This window comes from Odontesthes bonariensis, chromosome 17, assembly GCF_027942865.1.
Source record: "Odontesthes bonariensis isolate fOdoBon6 chromosome 17, fOdoBon6.hap1, whole genome shotgun sequence".
Taxonomy (NCBI): domain Eukaryota; kingdom Metazoa; phylum Chordata; class Actinopteri; order Atheriniformes; family Atherinopsidae; genus Odontesthes; species Odontesthes bonariensis.
The window spans coordinates 28972108-28989228 of record NC_134522.1 but is presented as its reverse complement, the minus strand read 5'-3'; the positions used below and the strand labels follow the sequence as shown (position 1 = coordinate 28989228).

General features: G+C 38.9%; 1 protein-coding gene across 3 annotated transcripts in view; it reads right to left on the bottom strand.

Annotated features, from left to right (window-relative positions):
* Positions 1-1493: 1493 nt before the first annotated feature.
* akap6 (A kinase (PRKA) anchor protein 6) overlaps positions 1494-17121 on the bottom strand; it is a 302904-nt gene continuing 287276 nt past the window's right edge. For 2 of the 3 annotated variants that reach the window (XM_075448839.1, XM_075448840.1), the window contains 3 exons: positions 15566-16864; positions 11050-11148; positions 1494-6417 (listed from right to left, as the gene is read on the bottom strand). In XM_075448839.1, coding sequence (XP_075304954.1) covers positions 6373-6417; positions 11050-11148; positions 15566-16864 — 1443 coding nt within the window. In that variant the 3' untranslated portion in view covers positions 1494-6372. The remainder of the gene's footprint in view (positions 6418-11049; positions 11149-15565; positions 16865-17121) is intronic. The other variant, XM_075448841.1, reaches the window with a different exon arrangement.

Sequence of the window (17121 nt, the reverse complement as noted above, 5' to 3'; positions counted from 1 at the left end):
GCGTGAGTTATGAACCTTTAAGTAGATACATTTGATAAAGAAACAGCAAATCTCAAGAAAGTGTGTTACTGTTTTTTGCATCTAGGTACTTGGTACTCAGGAAAAACTGTTTATTTTACCATTTCTATTTGACTTTGTTGTCTAATTAGACATACAAATTTGGCACAAATTTATCAGTTAAATAATTTCTAGTTTATATCTTTAATCGTAGCTCTTATATATACAATATCATGTCACAAAAGTAGTACGTTTGTAAAATTGTTGCAGTAAATTGGGCAATAGATACTATTACAACTTTTGACCTTGAAATGTTCTATAGCAAAGTTATTAGTCTTGCTTGTGCTAGCCATGTCAGTATCCATGTATTAATTCTGACATCCAGCCTTGTGCCGAGTGTCCAGATCATCATAATGCTGTACTTAATAGATACTCTATAAATTTTGCCGGGTGTCGTGTAAATCCCAAATTTATATGTTTTTGGACGGTGGGAGGAGACAATGTAGAGAGCAGACAGAGAAAACATACTGAACCTTATACAATAACTTTTCCATTATGTTTGATATGGAAACATAAATGTAAAAATATTAAATGTATGGGTTGTTCAAATATGTATTTATAATGAACTCAGGAAATTTGTTTAAATACAAACTCAAAACTTCTTGTGCAAAAATTCCACTGTGCTAATATCCATTCATTTTCGACATATCTTTGATATTTTTACCATCATTAAAATGTGTCCCGATGCTACTGCATCTCACTTATCTCTGCAGACTCCTTCCGTGCTCTCCTCTGTCCACAGTCTGTACTCCTGCATCTGCTGCACATAACCCTCCAATGCTTTTTAACCTTATGGTCTGATTCTGGTCTGTTGCCGTAACTGATAGGTGGCATGATATCAACACAGTCAATGACAGAATTTGGCCAAAGCAATGCAATGCCCTATCATTCTATTGCCTGCACAGAAAACATGCCATCTTAAACAAATAAAAGAAAACAAACTATTTGTGCCTCTGCCAAAATAGTCAGTTCTCAGTTTACATGAATGGGCCAGATGTTGAGCTGGCTTGGTCACAAACCACACAATACTACTAGAATAGGTCCATTTATCTGTGGTAAGGTAATGTATGGTAAGGTAAATACATATTTCATTAAAATCAGCACCTCATTTCTTTGTGTCCTAAACACTATTGTATAACTTTAGATGCTTAATTTATGTTTTCCCAACACCTTTGAAAAATATAAAATTTAGATTTACCTCTTATCACTTCACTCTTTAGCCTACTTTTCTGAAGTTTGATTCTTGTTACAACTGATTGTTCTTCGCAACTAAAACTTTAGCTAACATTTTTATTGTCATACATGTTATCATAGTATTTATTCTGACTGTTGTATTGATTTGTCAATCATATACAGGATGTAAGAATAAGACACTACTTGATTTTCAAAATAATCAAAACATCAAAGGCACAAAAACACATTTCTCAGAATTTGTTTATTCCATTGAGTTAAGTTTATTTTTCAATAGTTGGCTTTACATTGCAGTTATAAGAACCATGCAGTCCAGCTTTTAATGGCAATACTAATAGTAAAGGTATTCCACATAACAGATCACATACACAGAAAAACACAAACACCAAGTATTCTTCCCTCTGCATTGTACACCAAAGTTTGAACCTTAACATATGTACAAAAGGTCAACCTTGCTTTTGTTTTTAATTTAATTCTTCCTTGCAAGTTTCATGTTTACTACACATAAGTATTTTTAAATGACAAAGTTAGGAGGAGTAATAGTAGAGCAAGGCACACAAGTATATTTAAAAGATTTCCAACCCTACACTGCCACCCAAACACACGCTTATCTTGACACCATCCCAAAGCCCAGTGTCACTACTAATCATAATTTCAGTGGCTGTCTAGAAAATAAAAAAATAAAAATAATACCTGGCACAATTGCCGTGAGCACACATACAGCAGTATCAATACAACACATGCCCCATCAACAGTCATCAAACCTTAGTGTTAACAAAACACTGCTTTAGTTTTCACCAACATTGGTCGTGTTGCATAGATAATATACCATTTTCTTTTTACTTTTCTTTTTGGACATTTGTTACATTTTCATTTGATTTTCATTTGCTGCTGCAAGCAGAGAGAAATACAATTTAGGTAGAAACAGAGATGATTGTGTCACTTTCAATTTCACACCAGAAAACAAATCCAACAGTATTAAACTCTATGAGAACCTCAAAATGATTAATGGTCACACGACAAAAAGAAGCAGTTTCTTTTCAAAGGCAAAGTATCAAAGGAAGCGGCATATAAAGATGAGTAACAACTGGACCTTTAAATTACCACAGAGATGGCATAAATTACGTCATGACCACTCACTGGACAAATCTAAGAATCAATTCTGACAGCCCTCATCTACTTATAAAGTGAGTCTACCATCAGCTTTATTCACAGGTATCACTTGTGCATCCCCTAAAAATAATCTGGTAATAGGTAATTATGTCAGATCATTCTCAAGAACAGTATTATGTAAGGATAACCTTAACGTAATTAGTGAGGTCAGTTTTGACAACAAATCATCTCCAGAAATGAATGAAAAAGTTTGTCTAAGGCAAATAATGCATTGTTTGTTTTTACCTTAATCCCAAATTGTTCAGTGTTTCCTACAACTTATAATAATAATACAGTTAGTATCCTTAAATATGGTGTAGTATGACGAGATTTGTATCGATGTGCAGTGCAAAAGTCAACAAAGCAGATTAACTTGAGGGTTTTAGAGCATGTGTGTACAGCATGTCTTAATATTTGTAGTTACTGTTGAAACTAACTACATTTACAATCTACAATCTTCTTTCTCATCAGTGACAGCAGGTTCTTCCATTAACATCAACTTTTTCTCACTTGTTTGATATTACTTTGTGATAATGTTTCAGTTTTAGCTATCTTTGTTTACTTTTATTCAGTGTTAGGGTTTCTGTGGTTTTGTGATATTATTCGTAGATATTGCCTACCATGCTACATATACCACATTCCACAGACTGCAGGGCTGAGCTCTTTTTGCAAGATCACAGGCTTCTGCAGTCACACTGAGTTTTCACCAAGCGAGTACTGACATCATCTACAAATGTAGACCAAAAGGCCTACTTTTACAAAGTAACATGCTACTTGTGCTGCAACACAGCACTATATAGGTTAAATTGTGTGTAAGTTCAACAGTGTGTATACAGTGGATTGTAAGATGAAACTGTGCTCACAACCGCAGCATAAAAGAAAAAAAAAAAAGTGGATAGAGTAAGAAGTCATGCAAAATGACCAGAGAAATGACAAGCGGTGGAGGAATAATACTGAGGTAACTTCCACATTTTACGTAAAGGTTTGAGAAGGGTGATGAAGAAAGAAAGAAAGAAAGAAAGAAAGAAAGAAAGAAAGAAAGAAAGAAAGAAAGAAACAGATTTTTCAATGATCAAAAACTTGATTTTTGCCAGGGATTGGTATGTCTTGTTTTGTCTTAATAGACCAGTACTGATCTGTTTTCAGGGTTGGAAACTAGTTGTATCTGATAGTAGCAGGGAACAGATTTATCTTTTTTTAAAGCCATTGTTCTGGTGCTGTTTGTGTTGCTCTAAGAGGATGATGCCACAACTTTCTAACCAATGAAAAAAGTTTTTGATGTGCAGAGTCTTTGCACATCAGTCTAAATTTTTCAAAATTTGTGATGGCAAACCAGTAAAATCCAGCACACCCCAGGCTGTTTAAATGCCATCCTTTCTCGTCTAACATACCTTTGGCTCTCTTAGAGTAGAGATGCCCTTGTTAGATAGCATTTAACACACCAAATTAAAATGTGTTCATTTTAATCATTAATTAGACCACACCATAACATATAATAGTCTGTTGCTGAGTGTTCTGAGGATTTTTCACACTGAACCCTATTTTCAATTGTCGCTAGGCTGAACCTATTAATAGGCATGCATGGAATATCTATGCAATCAGACCCATATTGAACAAGAGTGCCATGCCCAGCAACCACTAAACTGTTAATATATAGTTAATATATTATAACACAGGGCAACCGTCATAAGCCAAAATGTTGCATATGACTTTTTGCTGCAGAGTTCTGATTAGAACTAACAGGGGAGATCATATTTCTACAGTTTTAGCTTCTCTTCATTGGCTCGCTGTTAAATTCAGAATGGAATTTAAAATTCTTCTCCTCACATATAAAGCTCTTAATGATCGAGCTCCATCATATCTTAAAGATCTCATTGTTTGATATTTCCCCAACAGAGCACTTCACTCCCAACTTGAGGTTCCAAGAGTTTCTAAAAGTAGAATGGGAATCAGAGCCTTCAGTTATCAGGCCCCTCTCTAGTGGAACCAGGTTTAGGGATGGCTCAGTTGACCCTGAAACATCCCATAGTTAAGCTGCTATAGGCCAAGACCGCTGGAGGGCCTCTTGTATCACACCTTTCTTCACTTTGCTCTCTTTTTCCCCCGTTTAATTTCTCATATGACATCATGTACATTTGGCATTATTGTTGTCATTAACTTGTGTTTCCCTGTCTCAACAGGTATCCTTTGAATGGTGTTATGGTGAATGTTGTCCCCTCTTTTCTGTCCATTCAAATCCGAGCTGGTGGAGGCAGATGGCCACCCTTCCTGGTTCTGGTTCTGCCAGAGGTTTCTTCTTGTTAAAAGGGAGTCGTTTCTCTCCACAGTCGCCTCAGGCACGCTCAGGACGGGAGATTGGACTGAAGACAAGTTTCAGTGCAATCTGTGGTTTCCTTAGCTACAAAATTGTTTTTGAATTGGCTGCTTTGTATGTATGACACATTTTTAATTTAATTAATTGGATTTGATTGGATTATGATTACAATGAATTGTCTTGAAATGGACAATAATTGCATTACTGAAGTGCCTTGAGATGACATTTGTTGTGATTTGGCGCTATATAAGTAAAACTGCTTGTATATGCATGTAATAAGGATATGATAAACTAAGATTCCTCAGTGTCTGACAATATCATCTCCACAGAAGCCCTCACATTACCTTTTCAAGGCTGGACAGCAAATGCACGCTGACATCTTTTACTGACTTTACTTGACCATTCTTTAGTGGTAGCCTCACATATAGAGGAGCTGCTAGCATTAATTCATTATTATATGCAAGGATGAATATCTAGATAAATTTGATCTATTTGGATAGGGCATTTGAATTCAATAGCCATCAGAAGCCATTGAATAATGAACACTTTTGAGCCACTTTAGAATTCAGATTTCCTAAATTACACAATTTATTTTACAACAATGAATATTGTTTTTCTTTATATGGCAATTTAAATACAATTGATTGATATTTCTTTTAATAACAGCAAGTCACTACTACTGCCTACTACTATTGTAAAATCAGCCCATCTCTCCGATCTGTACAGATGATCTGTACAGCTGAACAGATATGAAAATAAAAAACATTAAATCATAAAAATAAATAAATAAAAGAATACATGAATGTGGAAATATTTATTGTTTAAATAGTCAAATTTATCTACATTGTTTATCTATGTTGTTTGTCCTTGTTCTTTTCCACTTTGCTTTTTCTTTCTCTTCATTGCTTTTATTTTTGTTATTTCTGCTGTTATTTTCTATAGCTTCTGCTTTCACCAATTTGTATGGCATTTGCATTATTTCATCAGTAATTTACCCCTCAATATATAGGACACTAGGGCCCAGGTTGAAAGATCCCAGAACTCTCATCTCAGTCCTATGAAACACCTATAACACATATATTTCAAATAAACCTGAATGAGGATTCATTAGCAAAATATACCCCTTGTAGTCAGCTTGAAACAATTTGAATATACACTAAATACAGTAGATTCTTCCGTTTATAATTATAAGAATTAGTTGAAATTGTTAAACGTAATTTCGTAACGTCATCTTTTTTCTTTTACTGACTGTATTTCCATGTATATTCTACTTAGTCTTCAAACTAAAAAAAAACAAAGTCTACCAAACTTTTAAAGCTGCTTCATAACCACAAGTTAAGCCTTAAAAGCTCTGTTACTCTTAACAAGTCTTAACTGAGAATCAGTTTCAGGGTCTTCCTGACATGACTACTGTAAATAAGTTGTCAGTCCAGTATTTGAAACAATGAAAAAAATAATAATTACAATACAATGAACTATGTTATTACTATCATTATTATGAATGATAATAATAAATCCAATTCAGTTCATTTTAGAAACAACCTCAGTTAGAAGAGGGAGGTCAGAAATGTGAAAGGTTCCAGAGCCGTGTGGGCACAAAGAGAAATGAAGCCGAGAGAAGAGATCACCTTAATGGTGAATAGATGGAGAGAGTTTTGTTACAGCTGGATCCTGGAGGTCGCTGCTCCCAACACAGTTGATCTCTAGATGAAGGAATGAAAAGAAAGAGCAAGGCTGTTACTGCCGCATTGATAAAAACATAAACTTTTTTGACATTCTTTATGGTGAATACTGACATTATTAGATACATGCATATACAAATCCAATACAATTGATCCATTTTTCATGATGAACAAATATCATCTTAACCTCTTGATTTCACTTATACCCGCCACTTGCCACGTATTAAAGCAAATGTAGATAAATCCAATGTTGAAAATAGTCTAAAAAGATGCACTATTTCCTCACCACTGTGACTGGCTGTTTTATCAAATCATTGATTCACATTGAAAGATTTAAACACATATATATGTTGCACATTTTAAAGACATTCTTTGCATTCTAAATGAAATATTTGAGTTATTTTCTGTGCTTTTGCTCTCCTCCCTCTGATAGGTGTTTATGTTATGTGGCAGCGAACTGTTGAATATATTCAATTGGTGAAATTCTTCTAATATTCACATTGTTTTATCCAAGAATGTGGATCATGTATTTGGCTTCATTTTCCAGTCTGTTTTTTGGTGTAAATTTCCAAACATGAATCAGGGACGAAACCTCAACACCATCACACACACACAGTGCTGTGTATTTTGCTGCAGATCTTCTGCTGTCTGGGTCACATAGCACATCATGAGCTGCATTCACAATTGCTTTAATTGCACCTGTGTCTGTGTGTGCAGTGCTTGTTTGTGTGTCTTTGTGTGTGTGTGAACAGGTGGGCTAGACTTGGCCACGCCATCGGGGTCAGGACCAGCTGTACACTTCCCTGATATGATGTGTGTATGATAGTGACTGTGTGTCCCTTGTTGTGACGTTACATGTATTGTGTATGTGTCCTCACTGAGCTTGATTTTGGTATTGTTGCTCTTTGCATGTAGATGTGTATGTGGATTTGCCCTCTGGTACGTGTGTGTATGTGTGTGTGTGTGTGTGTGTGTGCGCGTGCAACAAGTCTGTCTGACCTGCAGCTGTTGGGCTGTCAGAGCTTCTACCTGGACTCTGATGCCCTGCCCTCAGGGGTGTGTGCGGATGTGCATTTGCATGTTTGTGTGTTCAGAGCATGAGGGCACAAGGTTTTGCTTAGCCCTGGAGGTGCCCATAGGGCGGCCACATCACCTACACACACACATGCAGATTGTGTCACTAATGGCCTTTGTTTGTGTTCTCGGCTTTTTGGTTTGATTTGATTTTGAAAATGAAAAAGTATGAGGAAACAAAATAATAAAAAATATGCGCAGCTTGCTTTGTGCAGTTGAGTTAGGACATGGTGTACAACAAGTTATGTGCAAAACAAGATACTCAAAGTATTTTGACTTAAAGGTAGGGTAGGAGATCCTGGATTTTGAGTCCAGCGAAGCTGCATTTTGAAAATACACAGGTAAAAAGTCCCAACCCTTTTCTTCACTTTCCCCCCGAAGCCATGCCTCTAGAGTACATGAACGCGCACGAGCACGAAGGTTCTGACAGCAAGCATCGATCGTTGCCGTATTTAGTATTTAGTATATGCTAACTATACGTTTAATAATGCTAGGTGCTAGCCAAGCTGGCTCTAGTTTAGCTTCCTGCCAAGCTTCTGGACGCGTAATTCGTTCACGTTCATCGTTAACAGTCCGTTCAGTATGATTGGATAGTGTTTTTCCTAGATTGTACTTTCTAGAGGCCACTAAAACTTTTCATATTTGTGTCAAAACTTTTAATTAATTGGTTGCAATGGGGGTGTGAAGAGTATTTCAAGCAATATGTAAAAAAATGCTCCAGAAAAAGAACCCCTACCCCACGTTTAAATGAAAGCAAGAGTATACTATGCTGAGATCCAAATCCAAAGACACTTCACACTCAAGACTTAATGCCTGGAGAGACGATCTACAAGTAGATATCACTGAGGATGAGTGGGAAAATACTTGCTTAAAAGCACAAACGCAGACTATTAACACAGCATTGAAACTGTTAGAGCACAAATGGTTGTTCAGGACATATGTCACGCCTGTGAAACTTAATCAGTTTAACCCTGCCTTTCCTGATAATTTTCCTAAATGCAATGTTAATGTTGGCACACTGTTGCACTGTATGTGGGAATGCCCAAAAATTCAGTTGTTTTGGAAGAATACAGTTAACCTGGTTTCATGTATAGCTCCCATAGAGGTACCTTTTGAGGCAAAGCTCTGTATAATAGCTATCTATCCAGGGCTTGAAAACTAAATTATTTTTCAGTCGTTCCGTTCCGAACGGTTCAGGCATGTTTAACGTTTTCGTTCTTGCGTTCCGCCACCAACATATCGTTCCTGAACCGGTTCGGAACGTAAAATGTCGTTAGTTCTTATCGTTCCGGCAGTGTTTGGCGGCCCTATCAAGTCTACGTGTGTGGACTTTCCCTTAGAATAGACGTACTCATTAGTATTTGCCCTTGATTTACACCGTAGCTCTATGCCCAAAAATGATAAATCACCGGCAGCATCCAAAAACATTCAGATGGGCTAAAGCTGCGTCGACGTCACTTCCTTGGTCTGGGAGCTTCAAGGTAAGATGAGGGTTGATCTACTACTGTAGACAACAAAGTATATGCTATATTCTACATGAATTTTTATGTTGTAGAGTTGTGAATTTATTTTATCAATGGAGAAATTGAGCAGCCTTGCTTTGTTGTCTACAGTAGTAGATCAACCCTCATCTTACTTTGAAGCTCCCAGATCAAGGAAGTGACGTCGACGCAGCTTTAGCAGCAGAGAAGCTATTAGGCTTGTGTTGATAATAATAAACTCCTGGACTATGTACAAACTTCCAAATGCATCGTTTTGTGAGTACAGACCATATTTGTACTACTGTAGAAGTTTGGTGTCATGGTATGTGATTTTAGTGTGGTAATTTTGGAGATACTGCCAGGGTCCGTTAGCGCTTGTACTAAGCTATTCGGGATAACTCAGTAACTCGGCTGATGTTCGGCCAAGATCGGAAAAACTTCGGGTGGGATACTGGGCTGGATGTCGCGGTTCAAATGACCCTAGGGTGAATCTACTCCGAACCATCACTTTAACTAGTGGATAACTAGACTAAGTAGTGGATAAAGGAAGTGATTCGTGACAGCTGCATGCATTGAGACTAGCGGGCAGCGAAGTGAACGCACAACCGGAAGTAGTCTTTTTTTTTCCCCTGACAAAGGCTATGCTTTTGTGAAATTTTATAAAATATATAGAGAACGAAAAAAACCGTTATTAACCGGTTTTGTGGATTTCAGAATAACGTTTCTGTTCCGGAACAGTTGAAGACCATTTCGTTTTCGTTTCCGTTTCCGTTCCTCGTAAAATTCCGTTCGTTTTCGGTTTTCGTTTTCGTTCCTTGAACCAGTTCCCTGTATCTATCCTAATCACTTTGTACCAAAACAAAACAGCACCTTTGATCAACCTGTGTATGCTTCAAGCCAGGAGAGTGATCGCTTTTAAATGGAAAAGTATGAAAAGTGTTATAACTGCAATGTGGCTATGGGAAATGGCGTCTTGCCTTGCAGAAATGAATACATACGGTCAGAGGAAAAAACAATTCAAGGAAATATGGGACACTTTCATGCAATTTTTGGAAAACGACCAAGTGGAAATTAATGAGTGAATTGGAATAAAATAGCAGCACCTAATAAGATTAATATTACCGTAAATTCCGGACTATAAGCCACTACTTTTTTGAGCCAGGCTTTGAGCACCGCAGCTTATAATACGGTGCGGCTAATATATGAGTTATATATATATAACATTTTGCCTTGTAACATTAGACCAAAAAAATGAACTAATAGTTCACAGTGGTGGACAGCTGCGTGATGAAGAGTACTGCTTGCACTCAAGTGATAGCAACAACAAAGAAACTGAAGTGAGTGGTGAAGTTCTGAGGCTGTTCAATTCGGACACTGAAGAAGATGAGTTTGATGGTTTTAGTGCGCAGGAGGAAGATGAGAAGGCGTCAATGACTTTTCCTGGTAGGCTACTGTCTTTTTTTTTTTTAACTAGCCATGTTATAGGCACTGTTCGCAAAAACAAACATTTACAGTATGTATTTGTTTATGTTACCGTACGCGTTTAATTAAAAGTTTAAAAATACTCAGATGTAACATCTTTCTGTGTAAATATCTCATATTACAATGTGGACACCTGTGGCTTAAAATCCTGTATTAATTAATTAATTGTATTTAATTGTATTTAATTTTTGTCTCCTTCTCTTTACCCTGAGTGTTTGGTTGTGGGTTGGGGGTGTTCATAAATGTTTGTATTTTTATTATATGCAAAACTCTATAAATATATTGTTGAAAAAAAAATGAAAGCCAGAACATCTTTTTCACATGCTTTTTCAAATCCATCAGTGTAAAGAAAAAGTTAAGTCTGGAGATTCCTTTTAATGCCCACTGGCATTCACTACAGTCACCACTAATTATAAAAAAAAAACTGTTTCTGTTGAAATGATACAGCAGCTTTTACTTTGTGTGGGTGAGCTTTTACTTTTTGTAATTGCTTTAGCATGCAATAACAGTAGTACACAATCTACTAAACTCCATACAGCAATTACACAATTTTAAAGTCTAAACACCTCCAGTGTTAGAAATTAGGTGCATAATTGTTTGTTGAATGTTAACTTACTTTGACTGTCCTTATCCCCGAGATGGGGGTGGTAACTGTGTCTTTACTCTGTACTTGTGCTGCTCTTGTCACATGATTGACAGCCAATGTAGAGCTCAACTGAGAGAGAGTAAAATGGCAATCATCAGAAAAATGAACAGATATGGAGTAACACAGGGAGATCAGAAGAAAGACATGAAAAGGTTGAAAAATGATGAATGAAAAAGAGAAAGAAGACAAAAACTTGTTTGGCTAAATCAAGGCTACTGCATAGTACAACAATGACAGATACAACATCCCATTTTAATATTTTGTTTTAGCAGTGAGAGAAAGAGTTAATAGAAAGAGAGTAAAGCCCTATTCGGACGGGACTAGTTCAATGGGGGGACGTATGGTAATGTTGGTTAACCAGATGACGCCAGGGAGAAGAAATGACCAATTCGGACGGTACAAGAAATCCCTGTACTATTCATCTAACATGGGAGGAGTTGTTGGTTACGCACAACCGTCACATCCTGGATGCTATGCACGTCTTCATTTCACTTCCGTAAACCCCATCTGTAAACAGACATGGCGCCGACCATGCGTGCTTGCAAGCAGCGCTTCATCCAGAACCTCCATGTTTGCAAACACACACACCTAATTGTTTCTCTCTTTCAAAGGATGTGACGACATATTCCGTACTTATTACCGAAGATCGCATTCGCACGGGATTAGTATTACCTATGGTAGATACTCCGGACCGTTTCACAGGAGGTAGAATTCTCGGCAAAGTTTACCGACATACTCCGCTATCTTTACTGACATGGCGCGTTCGGACGGGACTAGATTTCCCGGTTATTATTAGGTCCCCCCATTAAACTAGTCCCGTCCGAATAGGGCTTAAGTGAAGTAGGGGGACAGGCAAGAGAAGACAGAGAAGAATAATCAATGTTTTATGAGGCTGTAATTTTATTTGTCTTTGTACTGGAATCAGCTTGTTAAATCTTTGAGACTAAACTGATTAATCTTTAGTATACTTGATTATTGAAACAGTGTATTTACTAGTCTATCTAAAAGATTGATCAGAACGCTGCAGCTTGATTCCTTACTAAGACCTGAAAAGTAGATCATATCACTCCAGTTCTGAGGTATCGACACTGACTTTCTGTTAATCAAAGAGCTGATTCTAAAATACTGCTGCTGGTATAAAAAGCTTTAAATGGTTTGAAGGCCAAAATACATTTATGATCTTCTGATATCAAATTAACCTTTCAGGCATGTTGAGAAATTCGGAACAGGTTTACTTTTTATCCCCGATGTCTGTGCCCTATAAAGCACTTTAAATAGCACTGTTGAGTTGTGCTTTATAAATAAAATGACCTTGCCTTGTTTTAATCAAAATTGTTCATTCCGTTCCTGACATTATTATCATTGGATATAATGAACATTGGGCCTCATGCAATAACTGTTCGCACGAACAGATTTGTTCTTAAGTCGTGCGTATGAGTGATTTAAGAGAATTTGCGCTTTCACCAATTTTTTCGTATTATAAGTTCTCTTTCAGGTACGAACAGAATTTACGAGTGATCCAGACCTGTTGTAAGTCTGGAGTTTCGTGAAATACTCCGTTGTTATTCGAATCAAGTTTGCTTGACTAATGGATTGTATATTCAATTACTTTGAAGCAAACATAAATAAATATATATATTATACCCCATAATGATGCTGACATTATTCTGTTTGACTTAAATTATGCACTAATTGAAGGTTAATTTGACTCTCTATATAACAAGGTCAATGGGAAGTGTAACCAGCGGCTGACTTTTGGATGCCTTAGTGCGCCAGGCTCTTGGCAGAGAGCGTGTGTTCCGAGGCCGTGTAGATATCCTTGCGGACACAGACAAATGGCTGTCATAGCGATTTAGATTGCCAAGGACTGTGCTGCTGCAAATATGCAGCTTGCTAGAGCCACAACTCCGGACAGAAACACGCCGATCAAACCCAATTCCACCACACGTCCAGGTCTTCACCACCCTTGGATGTTTGGCCACTGGAACCTTTCAGAGGGAGATTGGAGACAGATCGGGTGTGTCCCAGTCCTCTGTGAGTCGTGCGCTCCCCTTGGTCATCAGAGCTCTCATCAGTTTATCACCCATGGTACATCAAATTCCAATTCACCGCTGTCAAACGAGAACAAATTAAGAGGGACTTTCATGCCATGGCTGGACTGCCAAACATAATTGGAGCAATAGACTGCACACATATACGCATCAAAGCAGCTGTTCCATTGTGGAGCGCACTGAGCTGAAGGCCAGGTGTGTCTTGATACAACAGAGGGAAACTGCTCTATAGCCCAGAGAAGGCATGCCAGATTTGCTCAAAATTGCCATGTCTCCTACTACCTGAACCAGCCCAGGCAGTCCAGAAGATGTGGTGCCATAAGACCCCCCTCATGGACCACCCCATGATGAGGCAACAACTGATTGCACGGCTTTAGTTGCAGTCATCGAGCGCCTGGCCATGACGAGATTGAGAATTTTTTTTTCAAGCCATTTTCATATTTTCAAACCATTTATTTTTTATTTCGGTGACATTACGAACTACTGGTGACACTGAATTAACAGCACTCGTAATTGCTTCCCATTTCTTCGCTTTAGCAGGTCCCGTAATTCCCCTCCTGACACTAAAAATGACAAATTTTCCTTTTTAAATCTCTGAAAGCAGAACTTCAATCTCAGAGCCTGTAAAGTTGATCATGACTCAACACTCAACACTTCCTGGCACAGGAGAAAGGAAGCGCAGCCTTATTACCTCCACCAAGGAGGTTATGTGATCGCCCGAGTTTGTCTGTTGGTTTGTCTGGATGTCTGGATGTTCGTTCGTTCGTCTGTTCGTGCTGCAATCTTGCGACCTGCCACAAGGTGGCGCGACCTCAAGGTGCCACAGCCAAACAGAGCCAAAGCCAGACAGAATCCATAGTGCGCGGATTGAATGCATATTGCGCGGATTTGCTGTAATTAGCACAACAAAAGATTGCAACGGCAAGCCAGTGTGCATAACTGCATATAGCGTAATAATAACGGCGAACACTGCTTCCCGACAAAACATTATAATAACAATAATAATAATATTAATAATAATTAATAACGGCGAACACTGCTGTTCAATAGTGAATAGGGAGAAGGGAATGCCTCTTCTGCTGACAGCGCCAAAGAACAAGTAGCCCACATCAGGAACGTATGTCCATACATGGCTCGCTATCCACAGGTAGGTTGGCGGTTGGCGGAGGTCTGCACTCTCTGAGTGCATTTCTAGTATGGTATTATTTTGGGCATGGAGTGTGCAAATTTACTATCCGCGTGCACTTAAATATGCACAGGTGGCATTCATCATTTACGCAGGTCATTTACACACTTTTTCTGAAGTTTGTTGAATGTGGCGTGTTCGTATGAGACCTTCTTACGAAAAAAGTGAGAGAAATTTAGAATAAAAATACGAAAATGTTTTTGCATGAGGCCCAATGTTTCCTTGAGATGCAAAGTCTCTGCTGGTACGAATACCTTTATTCATCCCACAGTGGGGACATTTTGAAAATGATATGCTCTTGACTAGAAGATCAGAGTGATTAAATTAATTAATTAATTAAAGTATGGAATAATTTAAACACTCCCACTGAGACACTGGTCCTAAAATTAATTATTATTTGCAACTGAGCTCTGTTTCTCTTTAAAAAGTTGATAAACAAAACACTAAGTAAGGTTGCAGACATGGTAAAAATCATCCCTCTCATTTGCATGAAGTAATGGAAAACATGTACAAACACGCTAATTCAGTGATGAAATGAATTCAACACTCATACAATCACTGTGGGAAGGGAAAGCTCTTAGCTGATGAATCCGAATGAAATCTGACAGATAGTAATTATGCAGATATTGTTCTATGGACCTTAACCTAACTTAAATAGTGAGAAGTCAGCAAATCCCCATTTCCAATAACACCTGAGGGAGGGGAATAGAAAGACAAGAGAAAAGGAGGGAGAAAGAGGAAAAAGAAAAAGAAAAGAGGAAAGATGTATGCAAATAACACAAGGATGAGAACCAATGAGGAAATTGATCGAGGACAAGAGAACAAGGAGGTGAGGAGAAGAAATGCTAACTGGAAGTGAGTGGATGGAGATAGATCAGTGTGTGTGTGGCGCGAGGTGGACGACAGACATGAAGATAAGAAAGAGTATTAGTATGAGAGATGCTGAAAAAAACCCACCAAAAGAGTGATGACAGAATAAATAAACAAGAAAAGAATGACAATATGTGTGAGGGAGAGAGAGGGTAAATGGGGCAATAGAAGGGGGAGAGGAGGGTGTAGGTTAGCTTTATATTAGCACCTCTTACTTTGTCCGGCTTCACAAATGGAAATGAGAGAAACACACAGCAGCCTAATTGCATTCATACCCACTGAGGGGCTCGCCTTGAACTAATGTCTGGAGTAGAGAGGTGAAGTTCAGTATCAATGCCCTCCTGAGATAGCACATCAGGCAAATACATGGAACACTAACCTGTTTCACCACTGCAGTCTTTGCTTCCTGCTGCGAGGTGCTCCACCCTTTCTTCCCTTTCTGCTCCTGCTTCCCCCCTTGAGTATCTACCTCTCTGCGTCTCTCCCAATCCTCCCTATCTGCCTTTTTCGTCGCCGAGCAGTTAATTTTGGGATTAATTCGCGTGCCGGCGGTGGCTGGCTCTTTTGAGGGATTTGTCGCGGAGCTGCAGACACTTATCTTGGTCATTACGGTGCCCATATTGGATTCAAGCGTTTTAGTATCTGCCAAACATTCGGCTGCGAAGGAGTCTATCAGGGCGACACGCGCCCGGGGATTAAGATAAGGAGGCCCCTCATTACTACTCTTCTCCTCCTGCGGCGTGCTGACACTCACAACGGCGGCGACTTCTCCTCCAGCAACATCACAGTGAAGGTGCAGGTCCTTCTCTTCCTCCACACCAGAAGACACGGGAGGGGTAGAGGATGGTTTGTCTTTAGGGTTAGAGCTGGGCCCCTGGAGAGAAGTGGAGTCACTTGTTAAGAGTGGGGAGGTAGAATATGAGCTGTAACAGGGCTTGGGGAAAGGAGACAATGAGTTCGGTATTTTCTCAGTGTCAGCTGATTCTTGGAAAGGCAGGCAATCCTGGTTTTGATCCAGCACAACCCGCTTTGAGAGAAACAGGTCAACCTCACTGTCCCCTGCAATAGGATTAGGCCTATCTTGAGACAACCCCTGAAGATTATCATTTGAGCGAGGAAAGTGAGGTACCTTTTTACTCAACTCATAGCCGCCTACCAACGAAGAGTCCAGACTTGGCTTCGACAGAAACCGCTGTGGTTTCTTCGTGAGCACCATGCTGTAACAAAGAGGTGGGCCTAAATAAACTTCCTCTGTACACACAGCAAACAGAGTCTCCTCCTCCCTGATTTCAGGGCTGGTGGGCGGGGACAGACAGGGGCTGGTAGACTCTTCAATATGGCTACCAACAGCAGCACAGATAGTTTGGATGCCAGCGGACTTCAAATCAAGATTGCAGAGGTTCTTGGAATCAAGGCGAGGAGAAGAGCATTTGTAGAAGTGAGCTGAATTAGAGGATGATGTTTCCTGTTTGATGCTTGTAAACAGCTCAGGGCTAGGGCTGTGGAGGTCTTGTGTTGGTGTGGCATAAGATGGGATGCTGTAGGGAACTGGGGTGGAGCCATTCTCCTCAGTGCATTGACTGACCTCACCACAGTCACTGTCATGGGACGACAGAGACAGGTAAGAGTAGAAGTCTCCTTTGCGAAGATGGACAGGTCTGTGGGAGTGTTCAAGCACCTGAAGGAAGAAGAAGAATTTTTTTGTTGGCTGCATCTGTTTTTTTTGTTTTTTTTTCTGACTTTAGGGTATGAATTGTTTACACATTGTAAAGCATTTGCACATACATTAAATTTGTGATTTTGTGTTGCTCTGATAGAATTCACTAGGTTTGTAGTTAAATCTAATAATGGAATAAAACAGAACAGTTCAAATCAGATTTGGGATCACTATGAATATAGAGCTTTAAAGAACTCTATTCTGTGTTGCCAATAGTA